At 36.1% G+C, this 20,985-nt stretch overlaps 1 protein-coding gene across 1 annotated transcript; it reads left to right on the top strand.

The window, feature by feature from the left end:
* Positions 1-5,855: 5,855 nt before the first annotated feature.
* Positions 5,856-20,985, top strand: LOC120334574 (uncharacterized). The gene is made up of 18 exons (XM_039402080.2): positions 5,856-6,039; positions 6,515-6,646; positions 7,178-7,297; positions 7,503-7,664; positions 12,620-12,916; positions 13,443-13,559; positions 14,320-14,475; positions 14,795-15,154; positions 15,469-15,591; positions 16,119-16,271; positions 16,606-16,755; positions 17,343-17,501; positions 17,648-17,871; positions 18,441-18,526; positions 19,257-19,395; positions 19,620-19,728; positions 20,083-20,237; positions 20,348-20,985. The coding sequence occupies exons 1-18, from the start codon at positions 5,871-5,873 to the stop codon at positions 20,543-20,545; spliced, it is 3,009 nt and encodes a 1,002-aa protein (XP_039258014.2). The 5' UTR covers positions 5,856-5,870; the 3' UTR covers positions 20,546-20,985.

The raw sequence follows: 20,985 nt of genomic DNA on the forward strand, positions 1-20,985 counted from the left end.
TTATGTGAGAATCCATTTTAAATATATATGTCTTCATTGTAAGCAAAGAGATAGAAACAATTATCTATGTCCTGCAAACATGTTATATCATTACTTCCAACAGCCAAAGTCAAATAATTGTATGATTTTGGTTTTGCGCATGGTTATACGAGAATAATGAATATTAATTGAGGCATGTAAACTCAGCCTTGCGTTTTAGAAAAACGCAGATTAAGACTGAACTTGGAAGGCGATTAACATCATCAATTCTATCAAACAAACACCAATTTTGAGTTGGCCAGTTTCAATATATATATGTATATGTCTTAACTTAACCCAATCTTTACGTCGTGTGGTATGATGCATCTCATAGTCCCAAACAAATGTTATGACTTTTGGTATAGTAATAATATCTATTCAATAAAACATTTGGCCAAACTGAAAATAATTTTTTGACAAATTAATTTGAAAGCACGGCCGCGAATGTATCCCATTTAGTTTTACCTGCCAGATTTGAATCAAAATTGGCCAAATAATGTGAACTATTCGTCCATCCCTCTCGTTATTGGACACGAAAAATGTACATCCTGTTATTATGCTGTTGTTATCGTTATGAAAAAAATCGCTTTTCCCATAACTACTGTACCAATTGCTTTGAAATTCGCAGTGGTTAAAGATTATATTTTTTGCCTGAAGGCTGTTACTTAATTGTTTCAAAATTTCATGTGGTTTCTATATGATACAGTTTTACTTTAAAATGTTGTGTGATGACCTCTACAAAATTAATCGGAAGTCGAAGTTTTTTGACCGTACCGTACAGTAGACTAGGTAAAGTGCTGCTTCGCTTTGGCCTTTGTGCATCACATCGGAAATTGAATCGCCTATAAACCATTTTCTATATGTCGATATGAAATTTAACCAAATTCCAGACTATTAGGAGGCTGAATACAGATTCAAAAAACTTCTAAATGTAGTCTCCATCCACATCAACTGTACCGAGAAATAATTGCTTGCTGACAAAAACACAGGATACGTCATATGATATGGTCTGAAATTCCAATCTTAGATTGTTATCGATAATGAGTGTGATATTGGCACACAAGTAGCATCTAGCAAAATAAGTAATAATCTAGTAAAATAATCAACTTAGAAAAAAAATTTTCATCTGATAATCTTCGTGTTCCCATTGTTGTACAATCAAGTCAAGGCAATAAAGCCTAACATATAAATTTCAGTACAAATGTGTAATGCTCACAGCTAGGAAAAAACTTTGTTCTTTCCTTTCCTCTTGATTATACTCTCTGGCAAATTTAAAAATCATAAACCTCTATCTCATACATAAATGATTGACAAACGTTCAGGAGGAAGTAATTGTTTTGTAAAATTAAGTGCGCTGACTTTACATAATTACAATTAAAGCATGCTACAATGCTTATGTTTCAATACTAAGCGATAAACAGTCTCTGGTGAGAGCATAGTAAGTACATTATTACGGAGGACGTTGCTATCCCAATACTGTTGTTATCTGCTAGTGCTATGTGTCACCGGAAACATGGTCATGTATTCGATAAAACCGATAGACTTCGTGTACTTGTTGGCAAAATTTACCCCGGTAGAGAACCCCTGCCAAACGCATTGCTACAGCATTAATCGCTGCAGGATAAAAAACGGGAATCAGGTGGCTATAGGTTCCACACAAGAAACCCTCTTGGAATTATGTTTACTCCGGTCGTTGTTAACAGTAATGTAATGCTTCATGTGCTTTCCAGATACTTATATTGTATATATTTTTAAATATACTGCGGGATTTTGTCCGTAAGAGTGATAATAATGTGTTTTAATAATTAGAGTGAATTCAATTCCTGTTTTATCCAAATATTTACATCAATACAAAACCCTGTAGTCATGTCGGACTGATAACTCACCAGTCCTAAAAGCCCATAGCTGTTATAACTTTCGTAGATACTGCAGAGCTGCGCAGTACAAAAAAAGCTATACTTGATTTCGACATCCGGCCATTAATACCCCGAATTACAATTTGAAATCTCTGCTTTTTTTAATTTCAACTCTAACGCCAGCGCTTGGAATTTGGTACCGAAGCTTTCGAAATATGCAATAAAATTATTAAACCTATTCTAGACTGAGAAAGATTTTGGCTCAAAGTTTGATTCCCTATTCCATATTATTAAATTCATGGCTTTAACTACATTCAGATATTCCGGTTATATGAATTGACTCCGACAACATCTCCTAAATACGAAATGATTAAAGTTCAACTCTATATTGTTCAAACTTTCGATTCCGATTTCAGATTTCAAAATGCAGCAAATGTCCCCTCCGACCACGCATAGATAGAAATATGAGCAATCTCACAACTTCAATTATTTTTTGCTATCATGCCTCGTTGGTATTATCGTCTGTTCGACCTCTTCTAGGTAATCAGTCAAGTCTTTAACATGAGACACCGATAACGATCGATATTTCCACTGTCTTGTATGAAATTCCAGTAATAGTTACTAGATTTTGTTTGTGCTTATTTCTGCTTGTATTACCAAAATTCGTCGTAATCTTTCCTGGAAAGCATTAGTTTTTGATTGCGCAACTGCGCCAGAGAATTTAGGCCGCAACTATTAGAGATACCGCGAATTTCATCGGGCGATAAAAATAGCAAGAGAACTTCAAACGATCTTTTTCCATCAATTGACTAGAAACATGAAATAGATTGCAACATATAGAATAAAGTAAAACATATTTTCAGCACAGCAGTAAATTTAAAGGCAAACCTTTAATCTTAATCTCTATTAAGTTGCCGGAACCACTTTGTAGGTAGCATTGCACGGGGTCAAACTTGTTATTCTAATTATCACTGCTGGCACCGTGGATTGGATATCTTTGTTTTAGCCATGGGCGCCGCCGGGATTTTTCAGAAAAGGGGGGACGGAGGTCGGAAAACGTGGGGTTTCAAGAGTTTCGAGAGTCTAAGATATGTTTCTAGCCAATAAAAATACCCCTTTTTACATTTAAAAAAGGGGGGTCCAACCGACCGCTGGCTACGCCCCTGGCGACCTAAGATTAGTTAGTTGTGTGACCACAGCTCACCACCTTACTTACGATAAAAACCTTGAGTTGGCAATGGCGAAGCGTTAGGAATTTTATTTCACGATCCTATTGAATCTGAAGAACTGGTCAGACAGAACGAAATGATAATATTTCAATAATTTATTGAGCATTTGGTATACAAACAAAATAGTTACATTTTGTCAGTTCTGAAAATCTTCTAAATATACTATGATTTGCATGATAATGATATGTAGTTACATTTGCCGGTAATTTTAAAATGCAATCTTGTTCGCCTATTATTGATTTCATCATTTTATTCTATTAAATGTCTAACTGAACTGAAAATTTTCTATATCTCAAGCTTGAAGCTTCTGCTATAACACAAGCTGCATTCTTTCGTTCTGATATCAAATGAAATTTCCTGTATTCGTCATGGAATATCTGTTACCTGGAACGTTTTATATTAACGGAAATGATTTTACACGTTTTCCGTAAATACAAACATCTCATTTGCCGGCATCCTTAGAATCTCGGCGACGATGGTTTAGCAGAAATATAATTAGTCAATTTCCTTTATGATAAATGAATCAACGTCTTTGTTTCCGTTCCATCAGCAGCAGAATTAGCTGCTAAACATTGCTTGCAAGCATTGGCGGCGCTTTAAAAATAATTTCATAAGAATAACGGGCGCTCTAGAAGTGTGTGTACAAATATGGAGGTAACTAATTTTGTTCGCCTACTTTACATCAAGTTGTGTAAAGGGACGGAAGCCTATGGGCAGGGGGTATATTCACTTGGCTAACGTAGACAGTCCCCGAACTCGTAATAGAACTTAAATAAGGAAAATCAAAATAAAATTATGGCTTAACTCCAACCTAGTACACACACTACGGGAGTACCTAATAACATACTATTGAAAACTAAATTTTTCATCAATCTTCTCATAAAAGAATTGTGTAACGTCTGTCATAAAACTGAGTAATATTTTAGCAGTTTTGTCGTCTATTTTGGTCAAAATCTCAGTCCCATATTCTCGTTTACAGATGATATAAAAAATTGGGTATGCTTTCTCAAACCAAAAAGATTACAAACTTTTAGTTGTCGGTATATTATTTAGTTGCTTTTATTGACCCTTGCCTTAGCTCTTTAAATTAGATAATTATCAATGAAAGAAATTTTTTGAATTTACAATGCCACAACATTTTTTATAAACAGAAATTTACCGAATGCACTAACACAGCTGCAGTCTGAAAAATACTGTAAACACAATATTTTACTAATGTATCCTGCTTGATCACATAAATTTAATAAATGGATTTATTTCTCCCCCATCGTCTTGACTATGATCTGCATACCATTTCTGTTCTACCTAAACTCCTGAATTGCATCATGTATTAGAAACCAGGGCATTAGAGGAAGGGTCTGCAGTTTTGGGTATTATATGGAATTTTATTTTCAAACTTATTGAAGTTGAGGGTCATGGTAAGAATCAAAATTCAGAGATTCAAATTTTTCATCAAAACAAAACAACGCTTGGAAGAAACGTAAGTGATCCCAGAGTCGTATTTTGAATCGTCGCCGGAGCCGAATTTCCGAATCGCGAAATCGTAAGGTTATTTCAAGCTTGTATTTGGGGGTCAAATTTTTGTCAACCTGGCACCGCTATTAGATTAATGGATGAATCGGGGACTCTTTGGGCCAATTCGAAAACTGTAGGTCTGTATTACACTCAGAGATGTAAATGAAAAATCAATGTACTGGCTTTCTACATTTTGTAAATGGTAACATCGATTAGATTCATTTTGTTACGAACGACACGGGAAGCATTCATGTATTCGACAGGAAGGAAAATGAATAAGTTGAGATTCTTTGAAGGTTTACTCACTTTATTGAGAACGAAGATGTTGTGAAATGGAATAGGAAATTTAGGCGCTTCTCAGTAAAGCTTCATTGTGTAACGACGAGGAAAGAAAATTAATTTAATCAAAAATGTTCAGGCTGCTTGATGATTTTTGAAGCCTACGAGTATGTAAGAATCCAAAACTAAATTGTCCTTTTACTCTTTTTCTCAATAATATAATAATAGTTAGATATTGTTACAAATATTGAGATGTATACGGATATTCTAACGAGATTTTGGCAATAGTAAACAACAATTCCCATCTTTTAAAGGTATTTCGGTTTTACTTACCTTTATATGATACTATATTTTGAATTCCCAGTTTTATCGTATTCCCTGGCTAATTAAAATTTGAAAACCTTTATTAGGCCAAGCCAAGCACTATGTTTTTACAGATTAAACAATGAGACGCTCGAGTTTTCGTGTCATAATTTTATATATTTTTTCCCTTAATTAAATGATCTAATTGCATGTCGACTCCAACCAACGAGGCATAGATTTTTAGGCCTAATTTTGTCGCCACGAGCGAGTTTTAATTTGCATTATTAATGTAATAGTATTACTTTTTAGAGCAGCAGTTTTTCACACTTTGGACCAGGCTTTGGAAAAGCATCCGCCGACAGGTAAGAAAATATATATAAGAATTATGGAAGGACCACAGACCTGCTTAATAACTATTCGTCAACTAGAATTCATTACACCGTCGGTAGGGCGATAGAACCATGGATTAGCTTGTCACGCTACCACGCTTCTTGTTTAAAACATCCCGTTAATGCTTGTCTTATTATAACAATATTCAAATTCATCTTTTTAAAACAAAAAAAATGGTTATCTATTCAACGAATTAAGAAAAAGGCATGCAGTAATACGAATTGCTATTTCGAGATAACGTGGCGCTTCTAGTTCCGTTTCCGGGGCGGGATGGCTCTATATGATCCCTGTGCGAGAATGTTTTACTCCATTCGACTGGTGTTACTTGAGTGTCATCATTAAAGAAAAAGATATAAGTTGTGGAAAAGGGAAAAAGATGGGGTTCTTTTTGAAGATAGCGGTATCAGCATTTCTTCTGGTGATAAATCTTGTCTTCACACATGCAGAAGGTGAGACTATTTCTTGATGTTAATCATAATAGGGACGTAAGAGTCCATTTGAGACCGTGATGCGTTTTAGATAAAATAGTTTGATTGCGATATCGGGGTTTTAAATATGATGGACTAATATGTATTGCCGTCTCACTATGCCAAAATGTGTGAATTCGTTTATTTACTTCTAGTTTAGTTCATTGAAATAAGACCCCTACATGAATGATCGCGGTACATAAATTCGAATTTTCTAGAGAATAATTTTTGCTAAAAATGTTCTGGTACCGCTCACACAGACTGTCTGGCTGAGTCTTTTCTCATTATCGTCAACCGTGTTCCTATTTCTGCCTGAACTGGTAACCAGACGACGTTTTTTGCTACAATTACTTGTTGACAATTTACTGTCTCCAATTTTTTTCACGTAATTATCTGATTCATACTCTCTCATGCCATGCAATTCTACAAATTGACAAAATCTTTTTTATTTATGAAGTGTGTAGCTCAACAGCAACACGTTACAACTGTATTCAAAATGGTGTAATCACTCAACAGAACTGCAACGACAATTATCCGACATGCCTTTGGTGTCCTGATATAGCTCAGAACAGTAGAAAATGTCAGACCGGTAAGATATTTCAAACACCTATTAACGGCAGTGATTATGAAGAGGTAACGGTTATATAAACGCCAAAACTTTCAAGAATCCTATTTATTGGTGTGAAGTGATTTTATCTTTCTTTCCAAGCGCCAACCAGACGCGTCGTCCTAGCCTTGCCATAGTCTAGTTACTAGTACTCTAGTTGTTTAAGCGTTAGAACTTAGGTAACTGTGTTAGCACCGCAGATTGCACATTTCGGGTTCAAATCCCATGTCCACCACCTTATCCAGGGTCTAATTAATTGATTAGAAATGTTGAATTTGAAAGTAGTAGTGCGATTATGAAATTATCGAATAAATAAAACATTGGTATCAACGAAGATAGTCATATAGTTCACCAACCTGTATTTGCAAACTCCGATATATATGTTATTTCTAAATTATGAAAAACTATGTCATAACTTTCAAAAAACTTACAATATTCCCCAACTACGACTTACTAATAGATAATAAATAGAACATGACAGTGTTTTATTTGTTACAAACAATTTTTTTGCAGCAAATTTGGCTTGCAAGGTACCGGATAGAAAAGTTGTGACTACTTTCACATCCCAGACAACGTGTGAGGCAGCAGGACACGTCTACTGTAACGGTGCTGTTACCCAACAATGCGTTGAAGGCGAGAATATTATTATGCTTTTAATAAAAATTATTTGCATTGGTCGAGGTTTTAAACCAATTTTTACAGTTGTGGTTCTCATCGAATGCCCACAGTGTGGCATTGAGTAAATCATTGAGTATATGTATCGTAATCGCAGTGTTTAAAAAAAATCGAATTTTCTTAAATAAAATTTCAACTATTCATATTGAAATATTTATTCCAGATGAGCCTATTCGTAAATGGTGTTATGCGAAGAATAGCGAGAAAACACTAGTCCCTTGCCCAACGACTCACACGAATGAGGCAGATTGCCAGAGTAATAACTGCTTTTGGTGTGGTCCAGATGCTAGAGGCACCAAACAAAATACATGCTTTGCAATACCATGTAAGATATTTTATATTTGCAATATTTGATTTGTATTTACGTATTTTAACCGCTAAAAATGGACAATTCAATATTGTATTTTGTAACAGGAGTCTTATACAATGTTTTTCAAACGTATGCTAACCTCTACTTCGAAGCGGATATCCTAAGAATCACAGTACATCGTAACGCGTACTTCTCAATTTTTTGATTTTTTTGGCAGGGGGTGGGGGGAAAAACATTTTTGAAAAAAATACGCAAATAAAAGCTAACTAAAATGGTTTGAAATTATTATAAGTTGACCGAATGAAACAATATGCAATATTTCTGCAGCGATTAATGATTTATACTTGATACAAAATTACGAGTAAGTTGCTTGATCCTATGAATTCATCCATACATTCAAATTCGCTCGAACGGGCCATTGAAAATTTCTCCTTCGTCTCTTGGCCCCGGATTAAAAAAGCTCGACTCCGACTTTTACAAATTTTTACCACGAAAACTTACGCTTTTGCAAGTTTTTTTATATATATTTTTTTCAATATGTAATTTAGTTTTCGACTCTAAACTCAATACAAAATTCCGGATTCTTTCTTTGACTGCTAGGTCAAATAATTGAGCCACACCGTTAAATCTTCGCACATATGCTATACTTCCTTTAACTCTTTTGTTCCGTATAACTTATATATTCGTATTACCATCCTTGGTCATAATAGTTATTTTCGGACTATTTTACGTTTATGTTCATGTTTTGTGAAGTATTCCGCACTAACTAAATCATTTTGAGCATCCAACTATGATCCGTGCTTGATCTGTCAACATTTTGTTTTTTTGTAAATTTTTTATTTTACTACTAAGTGAATTTTATTTGTGTAGGCATTTCAAAGCTTAGAGATACACGAAAGTATTTGTCATTACTTCAAAAATAAGTCATTTGAACGAGCGGGAAACAATTTCGCGCACATAATAAACAAACAAAGATTCCAGACAACTATCGTGGACATGCTCTCACATATCATTGATTATTTCGCGTTTCGCTTCGCTTGCGAAGCTGAGTCTGGTTTTTCTGCAAAGGTGACGTAACCCTCTTTCAGAAGAGCGCTTGGAATTTCGTTTCTTTGTAACACGTGTTCATCGAAGCGATAAGAGTGTGAAACGTTCTCTCAAAATTTTTTGAAATTTCTCTCTTCTTACACGCGTAGGGTCGAACAGTTTCGCCTACGTCATTTGGGCGCGTTTTAGTAGGAAGACGCGAAAATAAGCTTTTTAAAGAGATATTGGGGGTGTTCCTTGTACGTTTGGTTAACTGGTCATTGCATATTATAAAATGGTACATAAAGTCGATTGTATACAGCGGAAAAAAAGGGTTAATTAATTAATGCTAAAAATATTGAAACCCGTAGTAAAGCATATCGACTCCTCACGAATTGTGTTATTCTGAACTCATACAAGTTCGATTCCCGCGTTATTAGATTGACACGGCGTGGCCGGAAACGATACGTCATCAAATTGGTCGATACGAGAAAGGCAATACATAGAACGAATGCCTCATCGCTGTTGCGATAATAAAGTGACCTATTTTGTGAAATGTTATGTGCTATTAATATAAAAGGGTTAAATAACATTATAATCCATAGTTACACAATGCACATTCGCTACACATTTCCGCCCCGACAGTAAAAAAAATTAAATTGGTAATTTTTCAAAATTTGGAGTCCGGCCGCCGAGAGATGAAAGTCTAAAAACAATTTGAACACGAATTAATAAAAGACATTGGTACGATATTGTGAATAATGGCAAGATTGCAAGTTAAACGAGAGAATCTACGTCGTTTACAAGAGAAATAAAATACGAGAAAAAAAAATTCAAAGGGGTCTGTGTTACTTTGAAATGCTTAATTAACATTTGAAAATGAAATTGGAACGAAATACAAAATGCACATCCGCTACGCGTCTATACGATGTTAGCAAAAGTTTGCTGGAAAAACGATATTTAAATTCTTTGTGTCTAATATACCAGATACAAGTACGACAAAGTATTTTTAAAAATCTGACTTTTATTTTGCACACTTAGATTACTAGATTTGAAATTGCAATCATTTATTGAATGTGATTTAAACTCATATCGCACACAGCAGGCCTGCCCAACCTTTTTCGTCTCGCGGGCCCCTTTCACGTGACTAAATCGGTCGCGGGCCGCAAACGTTTGTACCAAACACAGATAAGTCCTGATTTTGGTGTAGGTAATTACATAATACATAAAAGGCGAGTTTATTAACATGAATTCAATCAAATTAATAATTGCTTTCTGGTTACTGGGTAGGGCTGGCAAATTATTCGAATATTAGAATAGCGGTTTACTATTCGAATATCTGGTAAACGGGGCGTGGACATAACACTCTCGGGCGACCGAGTCAAAGAATCAATCATTACACAACACACTTGCGGTTTTTTGGCGACCACGCAAGAAACACACACATCGCGTCAAAATTGAGTGTTATATTTGCGTTATAGTGTTTTTATTCGTTCATTTTCAGTAGCTACGATACTGATTTAATGTTTAAATGAGCATAATGTGAGTCAATGTTGCGGAAATATCGAGTTTTAGTAGGCCGTTTCGTAAAATTTGAAACACCAATACAAGTATTTAATGAAGTAACATAACAAAGATTTCTGAACGAATAGTCGATATATACTGATTTGTGACTAATTAGTAGCAATGCCATTACGTCCATTTCATCAGAATTATTGACGAATACGCAGTGACGGCATTCCCAAAATCTTATTTAACGCGAACAGAACATGAACTAAAGTACAAACATAAAAAGACAACGAGTCCGGGGACCAGTACCCAAGATATTGTTGACTTTTTATTTTACGTTGGCGATAGAGACGATCGAAGCCGACACGAAAGAAAGCAATCAGAATGAAATTAATTTGCAAACTTGGGCTCCAAGTTCATTCCTATATTTGCGCTCAGCGTTTGTCCCCAATGATCGCACAAATTTATAGTTCGTCGAACAGAGTGCACAGTTTTGCAAGAAATAAAAAAAAATGACGTTTATGTCCACCAGGGTGCAAGACTTGACACATACGTAATAATAAAAACCGGCATTTGAACGTAGATAGATGACAGGAATAATTACACCAAAATCACGAAAGATACTTATGTATAGTAAAATGTATGTGAAAATTTAAAAAGTCTGCTTACAAACTTCATAGGGCGGGCCGCATGCGGCCCGCGGGTTGGGCAGCCTTGGCATACAGGGTATCGTGAATTGTATAAGCCATTTCAAATCAAGTATTTAGGCTTCTGATACCACGATGTTCTTGCTTAAACAGAGAATCTCTCCTTATCAACTGTTTCCCGGAACAGTGGATTTTTCTCTGTCCTCTGTCCATCGATAATATTGATAACAAATTTCATCCCGATCTATTGCACCTTTTGCAAATTAATTTTTGATTACTGTAACTAAATTTAACCTGATTCAGACGCCCAATCGAGCCCAATTTTGAATACATTTTTATTAATGTCATACGACCCCCAAAATTTACCCAATATACAATAATTATATACCATTGGAAAGGTCTTTTAGAGTACTATACGCTAGATGTCACTGGAGGACCGTAAACTAAAACACCTCTTTCAAGAGGTCTCTCGTAACGTCAAAAAATAACAAAAATATTTACACTCTCTCATTCTATCATCTCTTGGACGTGTATAGCTATTGAAAAGCGCAAATGTGACTATACAGTTGACTGCACATTGGTTTTCTCTTTCATATGATACTAAACGCTTTTCGTTAGCTCGTGTCGTTGAAGCGTTTTGAAAATTTTCCGTTTGAGAAGTCACCACATCGAATCAGGCCAGGCTAGGCTTGATAGATCGATCGGTTGTTTGTTTGTGCTTTATCGCGTTGAAAGCTTTTGTGAGTCATAATAAAACATTTATTATGAATCATAAAAGCTTATAATCGTGAGACAAGGAGAATTTGCGAGATAAAACGCCTATGTGAACTAACTTTTTTTCGGTGAGGCAGCTGCGATCAAACGACTCGATATTTTTATACCTTCCTGACGTTGTGAGATGTCCACTCTCCTATGTTATGTAGCATATAAAAGGACCTTCAAAATAAGACCTTATCATACTAGCTTTTGTTATTGGTTAGCGCGCAACGCCAAGGTTTATTGAATTATTTTCTTGCTGTGCGACGTTTTTCTATCGCAGCGGGAAGTACACTCGTGAAATGTAAGCGATATTTTATTACTTCCAAATGTCATATAACGTTCATTCTTATATTGCTGGGTAGGAAATGAGCTATTCTTCCAAACAAGACCATAACAAACATTCCAGACCTCATGGTTTACACACAGCGTCTGAAATTGCGCTAATGCACCCTGTCGCTCAGAACAGGTTAATACCTTGGAAAACAGAATGGCCGTCAAATTAATTGGTTCATACCTAAATTAAGGTAACACAAATCAAAAACAGGCAAAACCATGAAAACAAGCAAATGCACCAGGCCTAAAAATCTGTCTGAATGAAAGAAGAATCGGCTTCATAAATTCCAATTGTTACTGTGACGTATGTGATTACACAAATGATGAGCAGCGCGACAATTGTTGCGGCGCCCCGCATCTAACCTATTCGTCTGGCTCAGCAGTCGTTACATAGTCGTGCTAACTTGTAGATCTTTGTTTATGATCAGTGTTTAAGTTGTGATTGTGTTTTCAATGAACGGTGTTCAGTTATATGCAAGTTTCTATTCTGAGCAGAGAGCAATTAAGCATCGATACAGTTACGTCACCGTTGACATCTTGCTGATTAGCCAATGTCACGGAAGTAAATGAATGCTCGAAAAAAATTCCATTGCTCGACAAACGTTTTTTATTTGGTTGTAGAAGTAACATTTTCTTTCCAGCTTTTCTACAATGAAACAAGCTTATTATCTTCTTAAATAACTTCTTCAATTTCAGCTGATGTTACATGTCCCAGTACGGCTTCGGGAACTTGCTGCCCTGCTTACAGTTGTCTAAAGAATACGATAACTGAAGCGACATGTACTGCTAAAGGTTGTAATTATTGCCCGGACGATAATCTATGCGTGCTGGGCGAAGGCGGTCCTACAGCCCCGCCTCCCTCAGCAAATTGTAATGCAAATGGTCGCTTCAACTGCATTCAAAACGGAGATGTCACAATAGAAAATTGTAAAAACTCATGGCCAAACTGCAACTGGTGCACAGGACAAACAACCAGCAAATTGTGTCAAACAGGTATATCATTGTAAAAATTGTCCCTATAATATCTGCCTGTGAAATAGAGCATGTGGTTCAGTTTTCCAATCAGCAATGAGGGCCAGGAGAGTTCTGGTATGAACTGATTCAGTATTATTCTACTATGAAAGACTATCAAGTCGGAGAAAATGTGAAACCGACTCTCGATTCGGAGTTGAAAACAATTTTGTCTTCGACTCTAGACTCCCATTTAAAAAAAAATTAGAATTTCAAAAATTTATTTTTGACTTACGCAAGCTTTCTTAAATAGACTGTTAAAAACGATTAATGAAATTATTGCTTTATAAGTTTTAATAAATGGTTTTACTCCATCCTTGAAAGTCTGCAATTGTTGAAACTTTTTGACTCCGGCACCACAGTCCAGTTTTCAATTATCAAGGAGTTGAAGTCATTTGGTCCAGTAGTTATAGAAAATGCTATACCTAATAATTTTTAATTGGATTCTGTTTATTCATATAATGATACAAACTTTCAATAACGAACGTACCTGCGTTTTCTCTTTCAGAGTTCCTGGACTGCAAAGTATCAGATAGAAAAGTTGTTACTGGATTGACAAAAACTCAGTGCTTGGCAGCAAATCACATTTACTGCGACGGAGATTATTCACAGCAGTGTATTCAACGTATGAAGTTACATTCAAATTCCATTCTAAGTTTTTTTGTTTTATATTAACAAGACTTATCTAATTTTAATAATTTCAACTTTAGACAAAGATAAACCCAACAAATCCATTCTGTTTAACTTAACATTCTTAGATTAGACATGTCACATACTTCAAAGACACCGATTTATGGTTAAATATATTTTACGAAGATTCCATTCCCACCAAATTACCATCAGCTTGTTTTATATCGAAGACTGACTAGTGCCCTCAGTCAAACATATGTTCCGGGCTTAATTGAGGATATAATGCTTCTTTTCTAATGTAAACATTTTAATGTAAGCGCGTACAAAAGTGTGGTAGACTATATGAAAATTAGATTCTGATGCTGGGACTTCCACACATTATTAGGTATACGACACGGCTACTTACTTTTGGACGCATTACATGCAGCAATAGATGTGTATGCATATCGCCTAATATGCATGTTTTCGGGATTATGAGAATTGCACTCTTCCTGCCCTATTCATTGTTGATTTATATTTTGCTCATAAATTAGACGAATTCCATGTCACTAACGAATTTCTGAGTTAATAAACTTGGTACAGCTTTTACCGTGTGAAAATCAGCTCATTATATTCATAATTTGTATGTATGCATGTAGTAACATTGGATCTGTCAAAAGAGTAGGCTCCCAGGTGGTTGTCACTTGCATTCGGGGCATTCGGAAAAAAGGCGATTTTAAAATACAATTCTTTCAATATTTACGCTTCTGTTTCAGCCGAACCCATCCGGAAGTATTGTTACTCTAAAGGATCAGAAAAGACTTTGACAACTTGTCCGTATACAAACGAAGTTGCTTGCCATAACGGTGGCTGTTTCTGGTGTGCAGAAGATTCCAGAGGCGTACGACGAAATATGTGCTTCCAAATTCCATGTAATATATCATATCGACTATATTGAATTATATTTGCGCTTTATTTTATAACAAACTTATCAAACTATTTCCAATCTTTTACGGATGTGGACCTATAATGTCAAACTGCATCGTCTAGTTCGGGATATAAACGAGTGTGAGTAACTGCAACCACCGCAATTTAATTTATACCGCATCTACCATATTGAGATTCCCTTGATGTTAGGAAACCACATAAAAACATCAAAAATGTGAAATTTTAAAACAATTAGCTTGAACCGACCAGCCTTGTGCTAGTACATTTATAGATCTAGTCAGTATTCTATGCCTTCCTTTTAAGCTGAGGTCATGTGTCCTAGTGGAGGAACATGTTGCCAAGATTACCAGTGCCTTAGAAATGGAGCGACTTCAGGAACATGTGCGAGCAAGGGATGTCATTATTGCAACAACGAAATGCTTTGCGTTTTTGGTGGCCCTGTCACAACTACGCCTCCGACTACTACAACCCCAACTACCACGACTCCAACCACCACGACTCCAACTACTACGACCCCGACCACCACGACCCCGACCACCACGACTCCGACCACTACGACGCCGACCACTACGACTCCGACCACCACGACTCCGACCACCACGACTCCGACCACCACGACGCCGACCACCACGACTCCGACCACCACCATGGCAACTACAACACGTGAGATGATTTATTTATTAAAAATCAGGTGACAAATTATTATTTTCATGCTTCTTGCGCTTCGCGTGGCTATATTTTGTCTGACAATTAAAAATTGTGGTTGATTGATTATTCCTAATAATTATACAACCAGAAAAACTAAAATTGTTAAAAGCTCCAACTCTGGTATGCAAGTCAGAAATATACTAATATACAATTGTTATCAGATAAACACAATTGTCGTCCATTCTTGATCGATCTATACGACTGTGACTAAAGTAACCCCAACTGCTAGTATGAGTGAATGAATTAATTTTTTCTAATGGAAAATACAGAACCAGCATGCCCAACTGCAAACGTGGAAGATTGCCTCAGTACTCCAGTTACAAATGCACAACTGTGCGTGGATTTAGGCTGTGAGTGGTGTATGATGAACAACATGATGACGTGTAAACGAGGTAAAAAAAGCCGAGATGTAATAAAATTCTTAAGTCTGTTCAAATTTAATCAAAATTTTGACAGGTGCCACTTCAATGTACCTAACTGGGTATAATTACGAATAGTTGAACTATCATGATAAGCTCTAAATGGGGTCTTTGAGGTTAATAGTCGGCAATTGGTGGGGGTTGGAAATACAACGAGCAAGTTAAACCCAGTGTGACGGCATACAAAGAGTTGAAAAATCAACGAATTTTAAAATCTTATTACGTGTCTTTGATTCAAATTTTTGTCGATTATACTTTTCTGACTTTATCATATATATAGAAAAGTCGTTTGCATCCATTCTAATCCCCCAATTTCGGCAGTTTAAATTCCTACTGCCAACTGATATACTCTCAAAATCTTAAATACAACTTTTGAATCTGAGGAATCAAAAATAAGACTCCGGATTCGACTTGAATATTAGCAAAATATCACCTTTCAATACACGTATGAGAAGTAAAAATGAAAGAGAGAGCCTCACGAAAACAACTTTTTTTTTCAGCACAATATGCGTCAACTTGTAATGCACCGACTGGTCTGTCCGTTTGTAATCCACCACCATGGTTAACCTCGACTCCTCCCGGTTCTTGTCCTACTTGTAAATCTCATGGGTGTGAATGGTGCGGTGACTCATCAAGCAACATAGAATGCCCCGGTTTGTATTTTCCTTTCATTACTGCATTTAGATTTTAGACGGGACAAGTGTATTAATAGCTATGAATACATTACTATTTATATTCTTTTTTTTCTGGGTGACTCGAGTAATTGCATTCGTTTAGTATGACTATGAAAATTTACTAAATAGATCAGTTGTTATCGAACAGGGGGGCAAGTTATTCAGACTTCTCAAAAATATGACAATGATAAAATAACATTAATATTTAAAATCTTGTTGTAAATTTGACTTCTTTTTGTCCAATTGACCTCCTAAAACCCGATCAATATAATATGATGATTCAATAACTTACGAATGATAATGTTTTATTTAGCCTCCACTGGATGTAGCACTTGCGATTGTCAAGATCCACAGCCCTGTGCCGGTGCGAATATGGCAGCCTGTGTTCATAATGGATGCCTGTGGTGTAACACACCGACCGTTAATGGTGGTTACAATTGTATTAATGTGGATGCACATGGCCGTGAGTATTTATTGTTTATTGGACACGAAGATGTATATCATTCATCATCATAAGAAGTATATATCATTTCCTAAATTGCTCTTTTTCATCTTATACGTTGTTGTTGGGTGATTTCTCCGCAATTTATGTCGACGTCGCAAGGAGGTTATTACCATTTTAAATTCTCTTTGACTGCTATAGAACCCGATGTTTAGTCCAAAATTTTGTTGTTTATTTCAACAATCTTTTTATTTTGGCCGCCTCCGACGAAATTTTGTCCGTCCATGTTGACAAAAAAAATCGGTTCTCTAAGACCTCACAGTACAGGTACGATATGAACTCTTTTCGTTCATATGATCTTCAGATTTCAAATCAGACTGAGATTCTGCTATTTATTTACAAAGAGAAGTCCGAAAATAGCCATACCATATTAATGATCCATGTTATGTCCATGTTATGTAAGTAATGATTTAAATATTGGCCATAAAATGGTAGACGTCAAATGCTGGGGAAGTATCGGGTATTCGTCTCTAAACTTGACTACATATCTGTCTCTCTGAAGCGAAATATTCCACAATGAATTGCTCCTAATGCATTTTATATTACAGTTCTACCAGGCAATGCTAATCAATGGACAGCATGTAGTCGTTCTTGTGGAGGTGGGACAAGATTTAGGTACACACCCACATGTACAACGATCACCACCAATCCGTATGCCTGTACTAAAGAGTACGAGACCTGCAATGCAGTGGCATGCCCACTTGGAGGTATCTATCATTTTGCTTCACCTATGTTTAATGAATGACTGGGCAAACAGACGATTGGTGGACAGTCGCTCAGATTTTACGTTCTATCTTGTTGACCTATTCTATATTGTTTAACTTTTTTCACAAAAAAAAATGTTTTGTTACAGATGTTTGCCCACAAGGCGTTGGCGTGCGGTACGACGATACGAAAACATGTTGCATGAGCCAAAGCACATCCTGTGGAATGAATATATTGAATCGACTTCCCGTGGAGGGTTGTCCAACAAAAAGAAAGAAGAGAAGTATTGAAGAAGAGGATTACGCTCACCATCGAGTTAAGCGTATCATTGGAGGCGCTGAAATTGACTGCATCGACAAATGGCCATGGCTGGTGAGACGTATTCCTTTAAGTATTTCAGAATGAGAAGGATTGAAATCCATCTCCCGACGCAATAATAATCCCTAAAATTAGCTCTCAGTATTCCTGCCTCTTTTGATTGAGACTTGAACTAACGCTAAGCGAATTCGTATTTAAAAATTTCATGCTCATTTGTTGTGGATCTCATAGAATACTTATTGACCGTCCCTGAACCAAATTATGAAATCACTACGCAGGACGTTATTGTCCCGAGGGCGAGAACGAGAACCACTGCCTCAGACTAACGGAAGTAACATTATTTAAAATCAATTACTGCGATAGTTTATTTGTAAGCCTATGGAAACGATTCAAATCCTGTAATACGCTTTGTTAAATTTGTGAAACTGAATTCGATTGTAAATTGGTATAATATCGGATTACTTGACCGCCCTAACTGAGGAAATATACTGTCAGCATGTCTTAAGTCGAGCAAGAGTTACCAGTGACGTACAATTACCAAAGATAGTAAAAAGTGCTCCGTTATTGATTCAACAGGAACACTGCTGCAGTGTGCTGAATAATTTTGAGCATTTTTTTTTCAGGTTGTCATTTATGTGGGAAGTACGATAAAATGTACTGGCGTTATCGTGTCTACAAATCACGTTCTGACTTACAAAGACTGCCTCGGGTAAGTGTGTATATAGTATAACAAGATTGCAATGCTCGAATGTCATTAATACGTATCAATCAATGGTGATACCTCGTATTGCTCGTCGGAATAGCTAACCAATGTGTCCCAACTGGGAAGGAATAGCAAGGGATGAATAAGAGTTCAAAAATAGGCTAGCGGAGGAACATATCGGAAAAAGTTGGTGATCACCGAGCTAACCGAAAAACACTATTGAGACACTATTGAAATTCAAGAGAGATTATATTTATATGGAAATGCGTTTTTGCCCCAGCAATGTAACAACACACGATCCATCCCTTGGTTTCTTTCCCTTCCAATAGGTACAACAAGATGTCAATTAATGCTGGCCGACCTCTAAATCAGTACTTGGCCACAATCGTTGTTGTATAATCTTCTTTCTTGATGCCTAGTGAAAAAACTACAGGCCAAAGAATTGAGAAATATTTGATGTTCTAATAATAAATAACCCATTGGAGTAAATTCAAACTTGGTTTAAGTTAATATAATCTTCAATATCAATGTGATTTATCCACTTTACTGCTTCCTATGAAATCTACTGTGACTCGGATTCGAATTGTAGTCGGAGAAAGAGCTGCGACGACTCTTTTACTTGTGATCTAAACTTTGCCACTACTCGTTCAAGACGACTGATAACCAGTTAAATCCAGACAAATAAAAAAAATTATTAAACCATTATTAAAGCTTCTAATATGAAATAACATTTCAGAGCAACGCTCCCAGCAGAGGGAGATATTGCAGTCCATGCTGATACATATGATCGCGCTTTAGATCCTGGACTCGCATTAGGTGTGGCAGTAGATGGCATACTAGTGGAGCCAACTGATTCACTGTTAGCACTTCTTGAGGTATGATATCTTTCTGATACTTTATTCTATTTTTGTTATTAAATTAATATTTTGTAAACGTACATTACGAGTAAAAACTTTGTTGAATTGATCAAATTATAAATCAATAATCAATTTGGCTTTTTAAATAATAAATTAAATGAACGATACTTTGCAAAATGCAAAAAAAATTGAGACAAATATATTATGAAAAAATTTCCTTTTATCATTTTATGTTACCCCAGCTTGACGCGCCCCTGGTGTTTGACAAACCGTGTGTTCAACCAATCTGCACACCGAACGAAGAGAAAGTACGACAAGATAACAAATGCGTTGTTGCTGGCTGGGGATATAGTAAGTAGAAGTGAAGTGTCTTCACAAAGTTAGAAAGGGATTTTCCCCCCCTCTTAACGGGAAATGAATTCGATTAAAATAAAGTCGCAAGCACAGGTGTAAGTGCACCAAGCCACATTTATACATGTTTGTGTTTATTTGCGACTTTTCTATATAGACCGATTTAAACAACTAATCTTGCAAAACCTCCCGCCGTTGGTTTGACCAAATCGAGAAAAGGAAAATCAAAATAAAATTATGGCCTAATCCTAACCTGGTACACATAAATCGAGAGTACCCCTATTTTTCTTGGCGTTAAACTCACCAGTAAACTGGTGAACACTACACTAAAGTTATGCTCAATTTTCTCAACAGCAACCAAAGGTGCGGCAACTTGCGTTACAAAAGCTAGAGATGTGACTGTCAGAGTGATGCCCTGGACACTGTGCGAAGAGGCATGGGGGCCAACGGTAGACTCTACGAAGCATTTCTGTGCCGGTATACCAGAAGGAGGCAAAGACTTCTGTACGGTGAGTAAAATACTAATGTCAAGCTTTTTGTAATTTGTATTTTTTTGTAACCAGTAGAACTTTTCATCAAAATTGTAATCAAACTTTTTTATTTTTATTTATATATTCAGAGCGACACGGGAGCTGCTCTCATGTGTCAAAGATGTGACAATTGTGGCTGGTACGTTGCCGGAATTGCCACCACCCATACCGAGTGCGGAGATGCTCTTGAACCCGGAGTCTATGTGCATGTTGAAAAATATGAAACTTGGATCAAAGCACACGCTACACCGCTCGATACAGGAACATACTCTTCTTGTCACATTTAAAACAATATCTGACATGTACCTTTTATGAGCAAAATATGTATAAAGTCGAAAAGTATAGAGCTTTTCTAATAAATAAAAAAAATTATTTTGTTTTCTGAAAAAATAGCGTAGAATATTCTGATATCAGTATATTGCATGCAGGTTTAGATATTTCTAAATTCTTTTGTTTGACTAGTTTTGATTTCAGAATCATTTCTAACTGTATTTCAAATTATTTATACTATCAAAAATCGCATTTTAATCATATTCTAAAATAAAACAGTTGACATATTTTGCTCAGAAAAAAGTAAATGTCTTCAGATAATAATGACGGAATGATCTAACATTAAGTTGACGATGATTTTTGTTTTTCCTTGTTCTTCAGCATAAAAAAAGAGTGAAAATTGCTTATTATCCGCAATTGCACAAAAAAATACGAAATATAATACCACATAACTATA

This window comes from Styela clava, chromosome 15 (assembly GCF_964204865.1).
Source record: "Styela clava chromosome 15, kaStyClav1.hap1.2, whole genome shotgun sequence".
Classification (NCBI taxonomy): Eukaryota; Metazoa; Chordata; class Ascidiacea; order Stolidobranchia; family Styelidae; genus Styela; species Styela clava.

Excerpts from the sequence above, each read along its gene's own strand:
- LOC120334574 (XM_039402080.2), top strand. The coding sequence starts at position 5,871 with ATGATCCCTGTGCGAGAATGTTTTACTCCATTCGACTGGTGTTACTTG. Across the intron at positions 14,476-14,794 it reads TATGTGCTTCCAAATTCCAT|CTGAGGTCATGTGTCCTAGT; the intron begins GTAATATATCAT and ends CTTCCTTTTAAG. Across the intron at positions 19,396-19,619 it reads CACTGTTAGCACTTCTTGAG|CTTGACGCGCCCCTGGTGTT; the intron begins GTATGATATCTT and ends ATGTTACCCCAG.